Genomic DNA, 15026 nt, shown 5'->3' on the forward strand with positions numbered 1-15026 from the left:
GGAAGTTGGTGTTGCTCATGGCGTTGCTCCGCCTATCGGGTTAGCTCTCCTCGCTTGTTTACATTTCTCGCGAAACCACGCCGCGCTGCGCGCAACCGTGCTGCTCAGACCCGCGCGCTCCGCAGCAATGCTGAACAATCGTTAGCACGTAAGTATTATTCCGCCAAAGAGGGCAAAACTTCCCGCGGTTGTTCCTTCGCCCGTTGCCATTGCCGTGGCGCGGTACATTGCGTACAGCATTGCATGCGCGTTCATTTCACGAACTTTAGTTCCTCCTGTCCCACCTGGCCACAGCAACATCCGGTAGAGCACGGCCCAGATAACGCAGCGCAACAAAACAGAGACCAACGCAAACCTGCCCGCACGGCGCCTTTGCCACGGTACAAAACCTACGAAGCAACACGTGTGAGCGCACAGAACAATAACAAAGCCACCATAATGGGCCGAAAGGCGGGGCCGCTACAGCAAAGAAATAAAAAACAGCAAAACAAAGGAAAACCTACTACGTCATTTCCTCCACACTTTTCTGCTAGCGCGTGGAGGGGGTAGGGCCTCTCCTCAGTTTCCTTCCTCCATGCGACAACCTTTGACGAGCACGGCCTTTCCTCCTCACACCAAATCCGGTTCCGGCATTTCCGGTTTGAAAATTTCCGGTTCCGGCGTTTGCGCTTCCTGGAGTTGCGCTGCGGGAATTTCCGCTTGGACTGCTGTTAGACGATGGTCAGACGCCCGCGCGTGCTTCGCAGCCGGCGCTAATCTGAGTAGCTTGCTCCAGCCCACGGTGTAACATTTTACACCATGCTCTAGCAGGTCCACCAAAGGTCATCCCTGTGCATGTGCGCGCTTGTTGTGCGTACGCTGCGCCCGCACGCTTTGCCTCTCGACCCCTTTCGTTGACAAAGCGCCGAGAGCCATGGGCCGGGGCTGCATCATCGGCTGCTGGATGTGTCCGGCATGTCGGAAATAGCCCGCCCCGGCACCTCTTGGCGATAACGACCTGGAAAGTATCACCTGTCCGGAGCAAATCGAGGAGATTCCCGCGACGGCCAATTTCACTACGCTTTGCCAGGTATGTGTATTTCGTTGCTCATATGTTACACGCTTAGGCGTGGGTGTATACACTGCTTCCCAGTGCCAATGCTATAATCGAAAATATATAGTATCACCATAGTGTAGGCTACACATTTTTTGTGCTTAGTAAGCGCGACCACATTTACATTGGCGTTCAAGGTTGGATGAGCCTTAGCAGCAACATTCATCACTAAGCAATAATACCCAAAGTGACATTCATGGCGATGTACTAAATTCTGTTCTGCACAAGCATAAGATGTGCCATATTTCCTGAAAAATTTATGCAAAGCGCCATGAGTTTGGGAGCAGTTTAGTCATCCTTGAAATAAGTGTATATTGAACATAAATATTTCATACTTGAAATAAGAGCAATACATAATATCATTTATTGATTTATAATTAAACAAATTATAATAACCACAGTTATGTAAATTGCACCTAATAGCACATCTAAAGTGCAAAACATTGAAGCCATATACATGGCTCTTCTTTACATCGCTATTATACCTAAATGCTGCCTGCCACGCTAGGTAATGAGGGAGGGAGTGCAGTATTCGGCCATTACCTCCCTCATGACCTCTGAGGCGCAAATTGGAATCGGTTAGCGAATGGCAGGGGCAATTGGAGATTGCAGGGAGAGGTCTTAGTCCTACAGTGGACATAAAGATGAGGCTGATGATGATGATGACCTCCAATATGTATAGACACTGTCGAGTGCAATCAACACTTCGGATGTCTCATAATCAAATAAGTTTGCAAGTGTTTACGGGTTCAGACCATACATTTGTTTACGGAATGTTACAGAGACAGTAACATAGCAGCAGCATTGCGTACATATGCTTTTGTGGATATCAGGACATTGTTGTACCTCAGTGTAGACATCTGGGCTTGTTGGTGTAACATGTTTGCAGATTATCTTTTTGTAGCGCAAGAAACACACGGACGTAGCAAAAGAATAAAGACATACGCAGGCGCTGTGTGTCTTCTACGTCCGTGTGTTTTTTGCGCACAAGAAAATTTGCATACATTGTTGTAGCGGCTAGCTATAAGTATTTGTGCGTGAACTGATGATTATTGGTAGTATTAAAACTCGCAGGACGACTTCACTATGAATAAGTCTTACCTACTGACATTGCACAACTGCGATGCCAAATGCACTGCCACCCCCTCAGTCTTCCGTCACATGGTCCAAGAACAAGGTAAGAAGCCATTAGTGTACAAATGCACTCACTGAACTGCACACGCTTGTAGTATCTCATGCTCTTTGTGATATAAATAATCAATAAAATTAATTGCACTCAAATGCAGATGCGAAGGAAGGCATTGACAATGTCTCATCTGAAAAGAAAACACCGGTGCAAGGTATGTTATCAAAGCAAGTTGTAACGCAGCTGCCTATAGGTGTAAATTTGTGAGCTTCAAATTTAAACTACTAATCCATGTGATACTCTGAAATTGGGGATGGCTCTGAAAACAATGCACACCTTAAAGAAGTTACCTCACAGTGCTTCGGAGGATTGCACAGTCGTGAGCATATCGCTTCATTGGCTCCAATTAGAGGTATGTATGTTCTCTCCAATGCATATTAATTTAAGAACTCTCCAGGCCGATAACATTTTTGTGTTACATGGCAAAATTCGACTGTATGCGCTTCAGCAATGCGTAATACAGGAACTTTCCCAATTTGAACTGCTGAATTCAGTGAACAAATATTTTTGGTATTGAAGCACAAAAAGGTGCACATGGAGGCTGACACATGCGCTTGTTGCATCCTAGTCAGATTGTGTAGATTTCTATACCATTAACAATAACGAACCCAATTTTCCACCCTTGTGTTAGAAACCTCGTCCTGTATTAACCTATCCTTTATATGATGAACCTTTGAATACAAGGGGTATTCAGTTGCTGCACTGCAGATGAAAACTAGGAGCACATCACAATACTGGCATTTTTCTGCAGCCGCTTCAATTAATGCATTTTTAATCTAGCGAAGTGCATTTGTTCATTGTTGTACTTTGGACACCAAGTTTATGAGCAGGTGCCTTGTTTCCAATTCAGTTTCCAGTGCAACGAAGCCAGGGCGATCTCTTCTCAAGCGAAAAGTGTTTGCAGCTAGATTCAGCCTAAGGCACGTGCCACAGCTACCAGGCAGAAGTGTGAGCAAAAATGGTACAAGTATGCTCATATTATTACTGTTGGATGAGCTTTATGACATAATTGCATTAATTTTCAATGTGTATAACATAATTCAGTGCTTATCCTCATTTGCGACCTTCAGGATTTGATCTTCTCTGTGCATATCCTGGACAATCACTGTTGAAACGATGCCAGGCATCGACCCTGCAGCAGGATGGGCAGCCAGCGACTAGCTGTATGAGCACTGCCAGTGAGTATAAAACGTATAGTGCCATTGACACATCGATGAGCTCTACAAATTCATGACATGTAGTGCAAATTTGGTGTATTTAGTGTATTTGTGATCTTCAGTGGTCAGCTTTCATCACGCACAACCTGGGCAGTCACTCCTGAAAGAACACTGGGCAGTTCATGCACCGAACATGAACCTAAATAGGCAGCCAGCAACTCGTGCTCCAAGAAAAACTGGTGAGTGCTAAGAAGACTGCTAGATATGCTATGTTGTGCTCATGCTATGCTGCGGATATATATTGCGTAAGTGCCTATGCAATGTTTAGTATAAAGTTTTTAAACAGGGATAAGGTGCCTCTGAAAGCCTGACCAACATTTCGATAGGGGGACCATCTTTGTGAAAGACGGCGTCATCATCCTCGGTATGTTAGTTTTAAAGGGTTAGTGCAGTGACGTTACGTCCCGTTGTAGTCGATGGCGATTGGTTCTAAAGGGAGAGACTTCAGAGATAATGAGCGCTGTCGCCTGACGTCTGTGAGCGTGGTTCTTAAGACGAGGGGACAAGAGCGGGAGAGTGGTGGGAAAGCGGGAGAAAAGAAAAGAGAAAGGGAGAGAAAAAAACGGGGGGAGGGACAACAAGAGATAAAAAAGAACAAGAAAAAAAAGGAGGGGGCATGAGAGGGCGTTGGGAAAACGGGAGGTTAGGGAGCATTCAGGAGTGTCGTTGGCGGCATGTTTTTGTGGCTTTCGAAGAGCTCGTCAGGCGGTCAGAGCGCGAGTAACACAAAAGATCCCCCGCCCGCCCAAAAAAAAACATGACTTGAAAGATTGACTGTAGTAGCATAGCAGGAATGCGTCGAGAAATCTTGAAGTAGTTAAGATGGTGACAAGGAGTCTGGAGTGCCATATATGGGGTAACTGGAAGGCAAAGGCATGGCCTTTCAAGGGACGTTAGCCCCAGTAGTTTAACGTAGGTGTCGTTACGGCCGTATACCGAGATTGCGATACCCTGTGTGGCAGAGGCGCCGAAAAAAGTATACTGACGTCTGGGACTTTGGAATGTGTTGGTGACGGTGTTAGAAAATATATATAAGAAAAAACAGAGAAAAAAAGGAAAAAAGAGGGGGGGGGCGAAACCGAAATAACAAGTAGGAGGGTGACGTGCGCAGACGCGGGTGGGGGCAGGTGTACATGAAAAAAGGGGGTCTTACAGTTGATATAAACGTAAAAGCAGGAGAGAGTATAATAACTTGACTAGTAGGAAGGCAAAAAATTCGAAATAGAGTAACAGGTGAGCTTAGAAATTAAGGTTAGCTGGGGGCATAACGTGTTTTGTGCCTTGGTTGATATGAGAATTTCAGATTTAATTTACAGCTTTTAAAAATTCTAAGTTGCCACGTGCCAAATTAATTCCCGTCAGGTGTAGGCAATTAAACTTGTGTATGAGTTATGATTGCGAATATATGACCATGTTCATTAAAGTGACTGGCTACTGCTTTAGGTTTATTGTGTTCAGGTAAACGGTGACCGTTGAGTCGTATGAATTTGCTGTCCAGTCTCTCCTATTATTGTTTTTAGAGGCAATTATTCTAGAAATACTGCCAGGCCAATCACTACTACGACAGCAGCAAGCAATTTGTGTGTAAAGTCCAAAGCAGGACACACAACCACCTGTTAGCAATTCAGGCAAACGTGGTAAGGTAAATCTGACAAGTTTATCATACTAGACTGTCGGGCATGATAAGTGCAGTTCGTCAGTGTGCAACAGCCATTCAAACTTTCAGGACATAAAATTGGTCCTGGCCAGTCACTGCTAAAGCGCAAGCAAGAACTTTGTGACCTCAACCGAAGGAAGGATTCCCAATCAATCGTTACTCGTGGGATCACAAGAGGTATGTGTAGATGAATAGGCCTGCACAAATATAGTGCTCGGGTCTGCTTTTGAATACCGCTGCAAGTATGTATTTGGCAATTTCAACTTTCAGATTCCAGCACCACACGCATAGGCCAAGGTGAATCATTGTTAAAGCCACGAGCAGGTGAGGATAGATAAAAACGTGGAATGTGAAGTTCATGCGTGCAGAGCGGTACTTCATTTGTGTATGTGACTGATTATGCGGACTGCAATGGATCATATGCTGTGTTTCTGCATCAGTTTCATGGCGCAACCACTATGCACATGACATGGACATTTAGTCTGCTGAGCTAACCAGGTCGCCAGAATCTGCAGATTAACTAGTTCGTACAATCCTTACTTTGGTAAATGGTTGAGCCCGCAGATATGTAAATTGTTGAGATAAAAATCTTTGTTATGGACATTGCAGGCCACATTTCCGCAACGTGTCCTGCCTGCATAGCCATACAAAAGCTGGAAACAGTGCCAATTTACAGTGTCCGTGCAAATATCACTGAAAGATTACTCAGCAATTGGTTGGAAGGTATCGTAGCGATTTTTTTTTCAATTTGATTTTTACACTCTAAGCCTTGTTCTATGCTTTCGCAGACAGTACGTTATCCAGGATTCACAGTGTAGTAAAAATGTGGTGATAACCTGCACAAGTAGTTCAGCCACAGCTTAAAACAAGCATTACTGCATTGCAAAATTGCTACATTAACGGCCTCTGGTGCCCCTCCCCATTACTTCTGGCTACTACTGCTCAGTATTCAGTTTTGCACAAGACATTTATGGTGCAGTCAGCATACTTTCATTGAACCCATATCTCTCAAAATCAGACAGCCTTGTGTTTTCCAAATCTAGGAGAAGGATTTGTTGCCATGTTTGAAAGGCAAGAGTGTGGGCAGTATTTATACCTTCCGTCTGGATTCACTTAGCTTGTTTATTTGCAGTGTCTCCCAGTACCTCAACGTGCAATGAGTTGGAAAAAGGGCGACCCTTATATTCAAAGGCGCAAGACCAAGTGTCAGGTAAATACATGTTCAGCATTTTCCATTAGTAACTGGATGTGCTATTAATGAGCACTTTTTGTTTGATTATTTTGAGAAAGAAATGCTGAAACAGACAGCAGCTGAAATATTGCACCTGGAAAGGAGGCGCTCGGCATCACAGCGGAGAGTCAGTGTACTGGAAACCCAAATCAAGAATATCAGAGCAGGTATACAGTGACACTATTCCTGTGACACTCCTTTGTGAATTGAACCTTGATTGGTATAACTACGGAGAAACTGGTAAAAAGGAAAAATGGACACAAGTAGTAGCACAACCCCCATGTTGGCTTAGTTATGGTAATGCACTGCTATGCATGAGGTCACGCGAACAAATCCCGGCCCAGCGGCCGATTTTGATGGGGTCGAAATTCTGCTTCTGCGCCATTTCACCAAGTCCATCAGAGTTATACCATGTACCAAATTGTGCAACAAGTATTTCTTGTGAATTTCATTTTGATGCACTGCACATACAGGTATTGTAGGCTATGTAGGCAGCGACCACGTACTCTGTCTGCAGAAAGGGACAATGCGGGGTACACTATGAAACACGGAAACTGTTTTGAAGGCATTGCAACTAAAGGTGTCATGCCGCTCTCAACGATCTAACGTGGTCCCTGAACTGGGAATGCCTCTACCATCGGAACGAACACTACAGAGAAAATTAGAAGTGTTCAAGTTTGCTCCTGGACTGCTGTTTAAAAAAATTAAATTATGGGATTTTAGGTGCCAAAACCACTTTCTGATTATGAGGCACGCCGTAGTGGAGGACCTTGGAAATTTTTACCACCTGGGGTTCTTTAACGTGCACCTAAATCTAAGTACACAGGTGTTTTCGCATTTCGCCCCCATCGAAATGCGGCCGCCATGGCTGGGATTCGATCCCGCGACCTCGTGCTCAGCAGCCTAACACCACAGCCACTGAGCAACGGCGGCGGGTAGGTCTGCTGTTTGAAGTGATAGATTTGCTGAAAATTAAGGTGTACACTGTTCCTAGTTACTCACTCTCTTGTTATTACTCACTTTGTTCATATTGACTGACTATACCACTAGCACCTTTCGCTCTTCTGTTGTGCTCGTGGCCCAGCTGTTACTCGAGGAGCATCACGCAGTTCTGATGGTAGACCAAATGCAGATTAGCAAGTGTCTGGACTTTGACTCATCGTCTGGGACCCTGCTGAGAAACCCAACAAAAAACTTGACCCTCCACATAATTCCGGAATCTTGCTATGCCACACATGCCGTCGTCTTTATGTTGGGACGAATTTCTACTCGGTGGAAAGACAGTATCTTACGAATTTAGTGGTTATTCTTGACGTAGTAAAGGAAAAGGTCAGTACGATCATAAGTTCCTGTGAGGATGTTGGTGTTAAAATACACGCTGTTGTGTCTGACTTCGGGCCATGCAATCAGGCACTCTGGAGGCTATTTGGCATCAATGTTACAGAAAAAAAAAACTCGAGAAAGTGCCAGAAAACATAGCCATCGTAATTTCACGTTGCAACACACAATTCGCCGTAAAACTTTGCTAACGCACAGCACTAACAGAATTGGCAGTGCGCACCTGCTCATGTGACGCACACAATTCACCGCACACCTTTGCACGCGTTAAAACACGCACACACGCACGCACACACCAATTCACTGCACACCTCCGCTCATATCACACAAGAAAGGCACACCTGTTTTCACCACGTCACTGAATTCCCTCCACGCAAATTCGAACTTGTTTATTTCATAGCTTGACGTTGCCGCTGTTTTTCACGTAGTGCACTCACTTGGGCCGTTCGTTACCTTCAATCTGCCGTATGAGACAAGGTTAAGACTTAGAATCCACAGCATAAACTAGATCTATGGGTCTGCCGTACAAATAGGGGTCGCGAACACCTTCGCTAATCTCCCTCCGTACGTGCTGGCTGGAGGGGCTTTATGCTTCAGCGCAAAACTGGAGTGGAATACATGCCCTGCACGCAATGCTGTGCTTGCAGTTTCTAGAGCTGTGGCGGTCACAATAACAGTGCAAAGGGGACAAGCTGTTGTATGCCGCTGTAGTAGTTCGCGGTCGCTGTTTTCCAAATGCACGAAAAACGGCAGTGGTATCCAAGCACCCAGGCACTACGTTTCGCTATACGTTGTCTCTCGTGGCACAACCCGTGGCAGGTTGACGCGAACCAGCCGACACGACCAGATCACCGATTACAATAAATGGTGGTTCTTGGGTGGAATCGCATTAACAATTTAAACCGTAGCTGGCGCAATTAAAGCCCCTTCATCGATGAGAAAGCAACCAACGTTAAAAAACATAGCGTTACTTCCACTCGGAAAGGAAGCTGAAGCTACGTAAGTTACGCTTGACGCTCGAAGCTAAGGGGATGAGTGGGAGAGGAGCGTCGAGGAGAAGAGTAGCTTAACCTGGTCGGCGGAAATGTGTATGGAGGGGCTTTAGGTGTTCCTATGCGTCGCTGCCTCCACCCACTGCACTGCCCCTTCTATTTCAGTGTACCCCGACGCGGTGTTTCGGACAGCAGCAGCCACAGCTGCAGTGGGAAAGTCGAAGGAAAAGGCAAAGAAAGCTTCCTTTTAATAGAGCATAGCAATATATAAACTAGGTGCGCACTGTCTAGCTCAACCTGTCACAGCGTCATTTTTCTCACAAAGAATTGCCTATTGTCGAACCTGATATGTCAGATTATCATAGACCAGATCCTCAACACTATTTGAAAATTGTTGATATGCAGAGTGCATATTATAAAGCGGAGCGTTCTCTACCTCTTGCTTCGACTTTGCCACTGCTGCGGCTTCTGTCGGGCACATTGCCTCGGGGGCTGGTTCACGGTATATATATGACCCTGTGTGGCGTGTGTATATATGACAGAAGTGCGGCAGAGAGACAACGGGACGCGAGAACTCGCTAGGACTTTTGTACCACTTCGAATGTGCACAGTGACCTCTGGAGCTGAATATGTATGTATGTCGACGAAGGCGAAATAAAAAGCACTTGTGCATTTATGTTTAGGGGCGTGTTATTGAACAGACGGCTGCCAAAATTATAGCGGAGTCCTCCAGCATGGCATGCCTCATAATACGCTTGTTGCCTGGGCACGCGCAACCATATATTTTATTTAAGGTTTGAAACTTCTAGCCCGTTACGCTGTGAATTGTGAGGCAATTGATTTGTTGAACTCTCCATTAGGTGATGAATAACGGTGCACAATAACATTTATTCACACTATCTGTTTGTTTGCCTATTCTTGCTGCCCCAATACTCTAACGTATCCATTACTGATAAAAGATGCCCCTGGCAGTTTCTTACACTACGACGTCTGATGATGTATGTAATATAAAGCACGTTTATTGTGCATGCAATAACCAATAATAGGCTCAGAAACTTCAAGCAATACAAAACACCCCCAGTGTGTTCCGTGCACTGCGTGGAGGAAGAGCAGTAGTGCACGCAAAATAACGTTTGCCATGAACTCACCACTTTGGTGTTGTACTACATTTTGAAGAAATTAAACATTCGCCTTCAACGTAATAACTAATTATTCTCAATAAAAGTAAACAGCACAGAAAGCTTCGCGTACACAGTTCCGCACAATTAAAAAAAAACACACCGTAATGTGGAGGTGGTAGGCTCGGCACACAAAGGTGGCAAATGTTTCTTTTTTCGATTTTGGTTTCACTTTCATTCTCGTTTCTACAATTAAATTATTAGTACAAATAGCTTTTCCTATGCTTTCCTTGGTTGCCTTGTTTGTTGATTTCATATAGTTGTGATTACCAAAAAGGTAGCACTATTGCCCGAAAGGCGAAGAATCGATTGCATTTGCAGATTATTAGATTAGAGTAAGGATAGTAGTTTTGTTGGCCGTATAAACTTATCAACATTCGCTTACTAGGTAAATTAAGAAGCACGGTGTCGCGAGCGCACAGGCAAACATCAACACACGTCACGGGATAATCGCGGAGTCTCGCTAGGGAAAACGCTGGCGCGAGAAAGAGCCGCAACGGCAGTGCGCGAATTCACCTTGGTGCTGCCTCTCGTTTGAACGCAAACAAAGCGTCGAGAGCAGAGCCCACGCGAGACCGTCAGCCATTGGCGCACCTCTGTACCGCCCGCAGATCGCTTTCAAGTTGGGCCCTCGCGGCTGCGCTTATTTGCGCCATACGCAGCCAGTGCCAAAGTAGAACATCTGCTATTGCCCGCCTTTCTTTCAGAATCTTTCGCGCGATGCAAGAGCACGCGCTTCCTCCTCACATTCATCATTTGCCTGGGCGAGATCAAGCCACTATACTCGGTTCACTCTCGCACGCTTTTGTCCCACCCGTGGCATACGGTGCTGGGCCACGCAGTTATTGCACTTGGACTTAATACGGTAACGCGCTTGAACTGCTTATGTAATTTTCATCGCAATAAGACCAGGCCTCATTGTTCCCATTTACCCCGTTAATTTTACCCCACCTTTCTACCCACAGTGCAGCCCGACTGAGGATTGAAACAGTTACGGCGCTTTCCATCACAAAACTTTCACCTCCGCAAACCAAGAGTATATAAATAAATTTCTCTCCAGCCGGAAAGGTTTGATGCCTCCAAGGAGCACAAGATGGTTTATTAGTCAGCTGCCTACTCGAAAACGGAAACATTTGCGTGCGACGTGGCGCCATCGGCGAAAGAGGGCGTTCCGCATTTGCCACGAAGGCCTGAGTGGCGCTGGCTACAGCTCCATGGGTTAACCATACATAAATACCCAGAACGTAACCAATCAAATAGCCACTGCCGCATCACAATTGCATCGCAGGCGTTATGCGAAGGTAGTGGCGGCGGCTTGCACCGGCGAAAATTTTATTTCGTCCACTTTCAGTTGCCTTCAATTATAATTTCTACAAATAACTTTCGCTTTGCTCTTCCTGGCTTCACTGTGTGTTGACTTCATTAGTTAAGAATAACAGAAATCGCACCGCTCTGGTCCGCTTCTCCTCATTCATAAGTATGCAAATTTACACAACAAATATTCAAACGTTCAATCCATCACGATCAAGAGGTTTCGCCTGAAATGGAAGAATTTACGTTCAGCCAACTTGTAGCTTCGCGCGACAATTCAGGTGGCTTTGAATTTTTCTCTTTGATGAGCTTTCCTCCCCCTTGCGGGCTCCCGCAGAATTCATTTGTCATATTCGGAGTTCAGATATTTAAACTGATGATGATATAGTAAATTTTAGGTGTTTGTGTACGACACATGTTTCCATGGTACTGCCTTCACATTTTTGAAATAGCAGTTGGCTTATTGATCGCCTAATTTCCCCTTACACACACACACACACACTATATATATATATATATATACGAGCGCGGTGCACGGAGCGCGGTTGACGGTGGAAGCATTAAAATATATGCGTCAGGGCGGCTTCGTACGTTGTATATTATTATATGTAGCGTTTTATTTCCAATAAAACTTCCTTGAATTTCAGCGTCATGTTTTAGAGGGGGCGCAGTTTTTCGTGCGGCAAAAGTGCACCCATAATTATAGTTGGTCTCTATAGGTATAAAATCTAGAAGCCCACTTACAGCGACCCAAATGCGTTGATTAAGTGACCCTTGCACCAGATTGATAGTTGTCACCCTCGCAGGTATTTCAAGGGGTCCCACAAAGGCGAGTGGAGCATGTGTGCCAGGACTGCAACTACTACATGCCACCCCTTAGCAACTACCAACGTCACAGGGTGACAGCGCGATGCCTTCATCGTCGGAAAGTTGCTGAGAAGGACACGGAACACCAAGCTGTCCTGGAGGAAGAAAAATGGCGCAGACAGCACTCGTCAGGCGGCGCAGCGAGCGTGAGTGCGAGGTTGCTTCAGTGCTTCTAATGCTTAACGAGCCGCTGTACGAGCGCGAAAGTGAAGCCGCTTCCGCCCTGCTCGAACTTCACGATTGTTGCTTGGTCGAAAGCCCTATTTCTTAGTCGAAGCTAAAGCGTGCGTAGTTAAGATGGTGTCCCGCTAATTCTTCCTAACGCCGTTTTGACATTCATTTTATTTTTTTTTTCAATATTTCTGTTTTTTTCAAATCGGCCCCGTATGGTTGGATTATGTAGCGGGGCCTCATTTCTTGCAGGTTGAGTTTATCGCCATTTGCTTTTTTATTCTTGGTAGCTCACATAAAGAGTGGGATATAGAGTACACATACACTGACAGCTCATATACAGGGTGGCCCAGCTACGTTTAGCCACACACTCAAAATTATGCGAATGCCGCGTAGCTCGACAGAACCAGGTAAAGTCTGGCGTCGCCTGGAGATGCTCAAATTATTTTTTCGTTCGGCCAAATTAGATAACTAGGCTTTAATATTCAATTTCTCAAATATAATTTGACTAAAACTGTCCATGAGAAAATTGTAGAGCGACTTGAAAAACTACGGATACAGCTTTCTGTTGCTCAACACGGGCTACATAAAGGTGTTTTTCCGAGCGTGAAATAAGCTCGCGTGAATACACGCAAAACGGCCGCGCGACGGGCTCCTCGAGGCACTTTGCGTGCTTTCGTGGGCTTCTTTCACACTCTGAAAAACAGTTTTATGTAGCACGTAATGAGCAACAGAAAGCTGTGCAAGTAGTTTTTCATGTTGCTCTACAAGTTTCTCATTGACACTTTCATCTAATTGTACTATTTGAGAAGTTTATAAATAATTAGGACTATTTATGTAATTTGGTAGAAAGAAAAAAAAAATCAGAGTACCTCCAAGTCACGGCAAACAAGATTATCTTGGTTCTCTCCAGCTACGTGACATTCGCGTATTTTTAAAGTTTTCCTAAAGTTACGTGGGACACACTGCATACGTTCACGCTGGTTAGAAAACAAGAAACCACAGGACAGCACTCTGTCCCGTCTTTGCTTGTGTTTCACTGCGTTTATACGGGTTGTATAATGTTACCAAGAGTGCATCATCATCTGGCTCTTAAAGAGCGTTACATATGGCGCGCGTAAGCATATGTCAGAGCCTGCGTGCTAATTGAGCATTCTACGGTGTTTCAAGCGTTTTTCTCAGACAAGGGAACAGACTCAGCAGGGCATTGTCTTAAACAATGTGATCACCAACCAAATCTGCGAGATGTTGATGTTTACTGTGCTTTTCTTGGGACGTTATATTATATATATATTGTAGCGAGATATGAGCTATTCTTTGTCATCTGTACATGATCATCATCATGTGGGGCTCATATGGGGTTCTTCTTCATCATCGCTTGTGGGGCTGGCTCTCGAGTGTGCTCCTTGCTGTTGTGGGCGTGGTCGGTTCGCCTGACCTTTTGACGTGGAATAAAAGCCGTGATTACTGCTGCGTCACAAGTGGTGGAGTGTGCTCTTCGGTCCCCCGTCCTCTGACTCCCCGCTCAACCTCCTGGAGCTTCGATCGGGTCGCCGATTGTGCCAGCTATCCGCCAACATGTCGCAGGACGAGCCCACAGGCACTTCTACTTCCACCATCTCGGCCTCGACTACCCCAGCCGCTCCGTATTGGGTTGTCAGTGGGCACCAGCGTGATCCCCATCTGTTTGCTGGACTTCGCGGTGAAGACGTCGAGGATTGGCTGGACGACTATGACCGAGTGAGTTCGGCTAACCGTTGGGACGATGCGTCCAAGCTGCGTCACGTCGCCTTTTATCTGACAGGCGTAGCGAAGACTTGGTTTTTCAACCATGAGGTTGATTTCACGAACTGGGGTGCTTTCAAACAGCAGCTCCGCCAAATCTTCGGCACACCGGCTGTTCGTTCTGCCCTCGCAAAAAAGACGCTCGACACTCGCAAGCAACAACCCGGTGAATCTTATACGTCGTACATCGAGGATGTGCTTGCTCTTTGTCGACGCGTGCACACGGCCATGACCGAATCAGACAGGGTTCGCCACATCCTCAAAGGCATCGGCGCTATTGCTTTCAATGCTTTAGCCATCCAGAACCCCACTACCGTCGCTGATATCGTCGCTACTTGCCAGCGCCTTGACGAACTAGAATCAGTACGGTTGCAGCCGGACACCACTGCAAACACTAGCGCCAACGACCCTACGTTACGAGCAATGATACGCGCAATAATTCGAGAAGAGCTCCAGTATCTTGGCTTAGCAGCAGGACCTGTGCCTTCTCATGCCTCCGATACCAATCTGCGAGATGTCATCAAGGAGGAATTGGCATCCATGGCTGGTGCAGCGTACACGGACCCTCTAACACCTAGGGCCCCATCGACGTACGCACAAGTAGCCGCTGCTACTCCAGTAATCGTCCCTCCGATGCCTCCAAAACCAACACCTGCTCACATCGCTTCTATGACTACCAGCGCACCTACCCAAACCAGCTATCCGCAGTGGCGTCCCCCTCGTCCCATCTGCTACTACTGCGGCTATCGCGGCCACATAGCGCGTTTTTGCCGCAAGCGCCAGCAAGAGGAGCGTCGCGGCTATGACGTATACGAACGGGATGACGTTTCGCCCGGAGCTACTTTCCAACGTCTAGGGAGCTTCCATGACCAACGCCGTCCTTATGGTCCACCGCGCGGACGCTCTCCATCGCCTACTGTAGCATCTGAGACGGCTTACCGTCCTGCGAGACGCCGCTCGCCGTCACCCCTTCGCCGCTCTACGTCCCCACTGAGACCTG

General features: G+C 46.2%; 1 protein-coding gene and 1 long non-coding RNA gene across 2 annotated transcripts; both read left to right on the plus strand.

Moving 5' to 3' along the window:
• Positions 1-826: 826 nt before the first annotated feature.
• Positions 827-3241, plus strand: LOC139048415 (uncharacterized). The gene is made up of 4 exons (XR_011507687.1): positions 827-1069; positions 2168-2270; positions 2380-2433; positions 3130-3241. It is a non-coding gene; the product is annotated as an uncharacterized lncRNA (long non-coding RNA).
• A 388-nt stretch (positions 3242-3629) lies between these two features.
• LOC135915215 (uncharacterized) lies at positions 3630-12247 on the plus strand. Its single transcript, XM_070524599.1, has 6 exons — positions 3630-3675; positions 5223-5330; positions 5424-5477; positions 6286-6363; positions 6444-6551; positions 12010-12247. The coding sequence occupies exons 1-6, from the start codon at positions 3630-3632 to the stop codon at positions 12081-12083; spliced, it is 468 nt and encodes a 155-aa protein (XP_070380700.1). The 3' UTR covers positions 12084-12247.
• The last annotated feature ends 2779 nt before the right edge of the window (positions 12248-15026 follow it).

Source organism: Dermacentor albipictus, chromosome 8 (genome assembly GCF_038994185.2).
Source record: "Dermacentor albipictus isolate Rhodes 1998 colony chromosome 8, USDA_Dalb.pri_finalv2, whole genome shotgun sequence".
Lineage (NCBI taxonomy): Eukaryota > Metazoa > Arthropoda > Arachnida > Ixodida > Ixodidae > Dermacentor > Dermacentor albipictus.

What these genes read in the sequence shown, in the direction of transcription:
- LOC135915215 (XM_070524599.1), top strand. Translation starts at nt 3,630, where the DNA reads ATGAACCTAAATAGGCAGCCAGCAACTCGTGCTCCAAGAAAAACTG. An exon ending in TACTCGTGGGATCACAAGAG is followed by an intron (nt 5,331 to 5,423) that starts GTATGTGTAGAT and finishes TTCAACTTTCAG; the next exon opens with ATTCCAGCACCACACGCATA. An exon ending in ATTGTTAAAGCCACGAGCAG is followed by an intron (nt 5,478 to 6,285) that starts GTGAGGATAGAT and finishes GTTTATTTGCAG; the next exon opens with TGTCTCCCAGTACCTCAACG.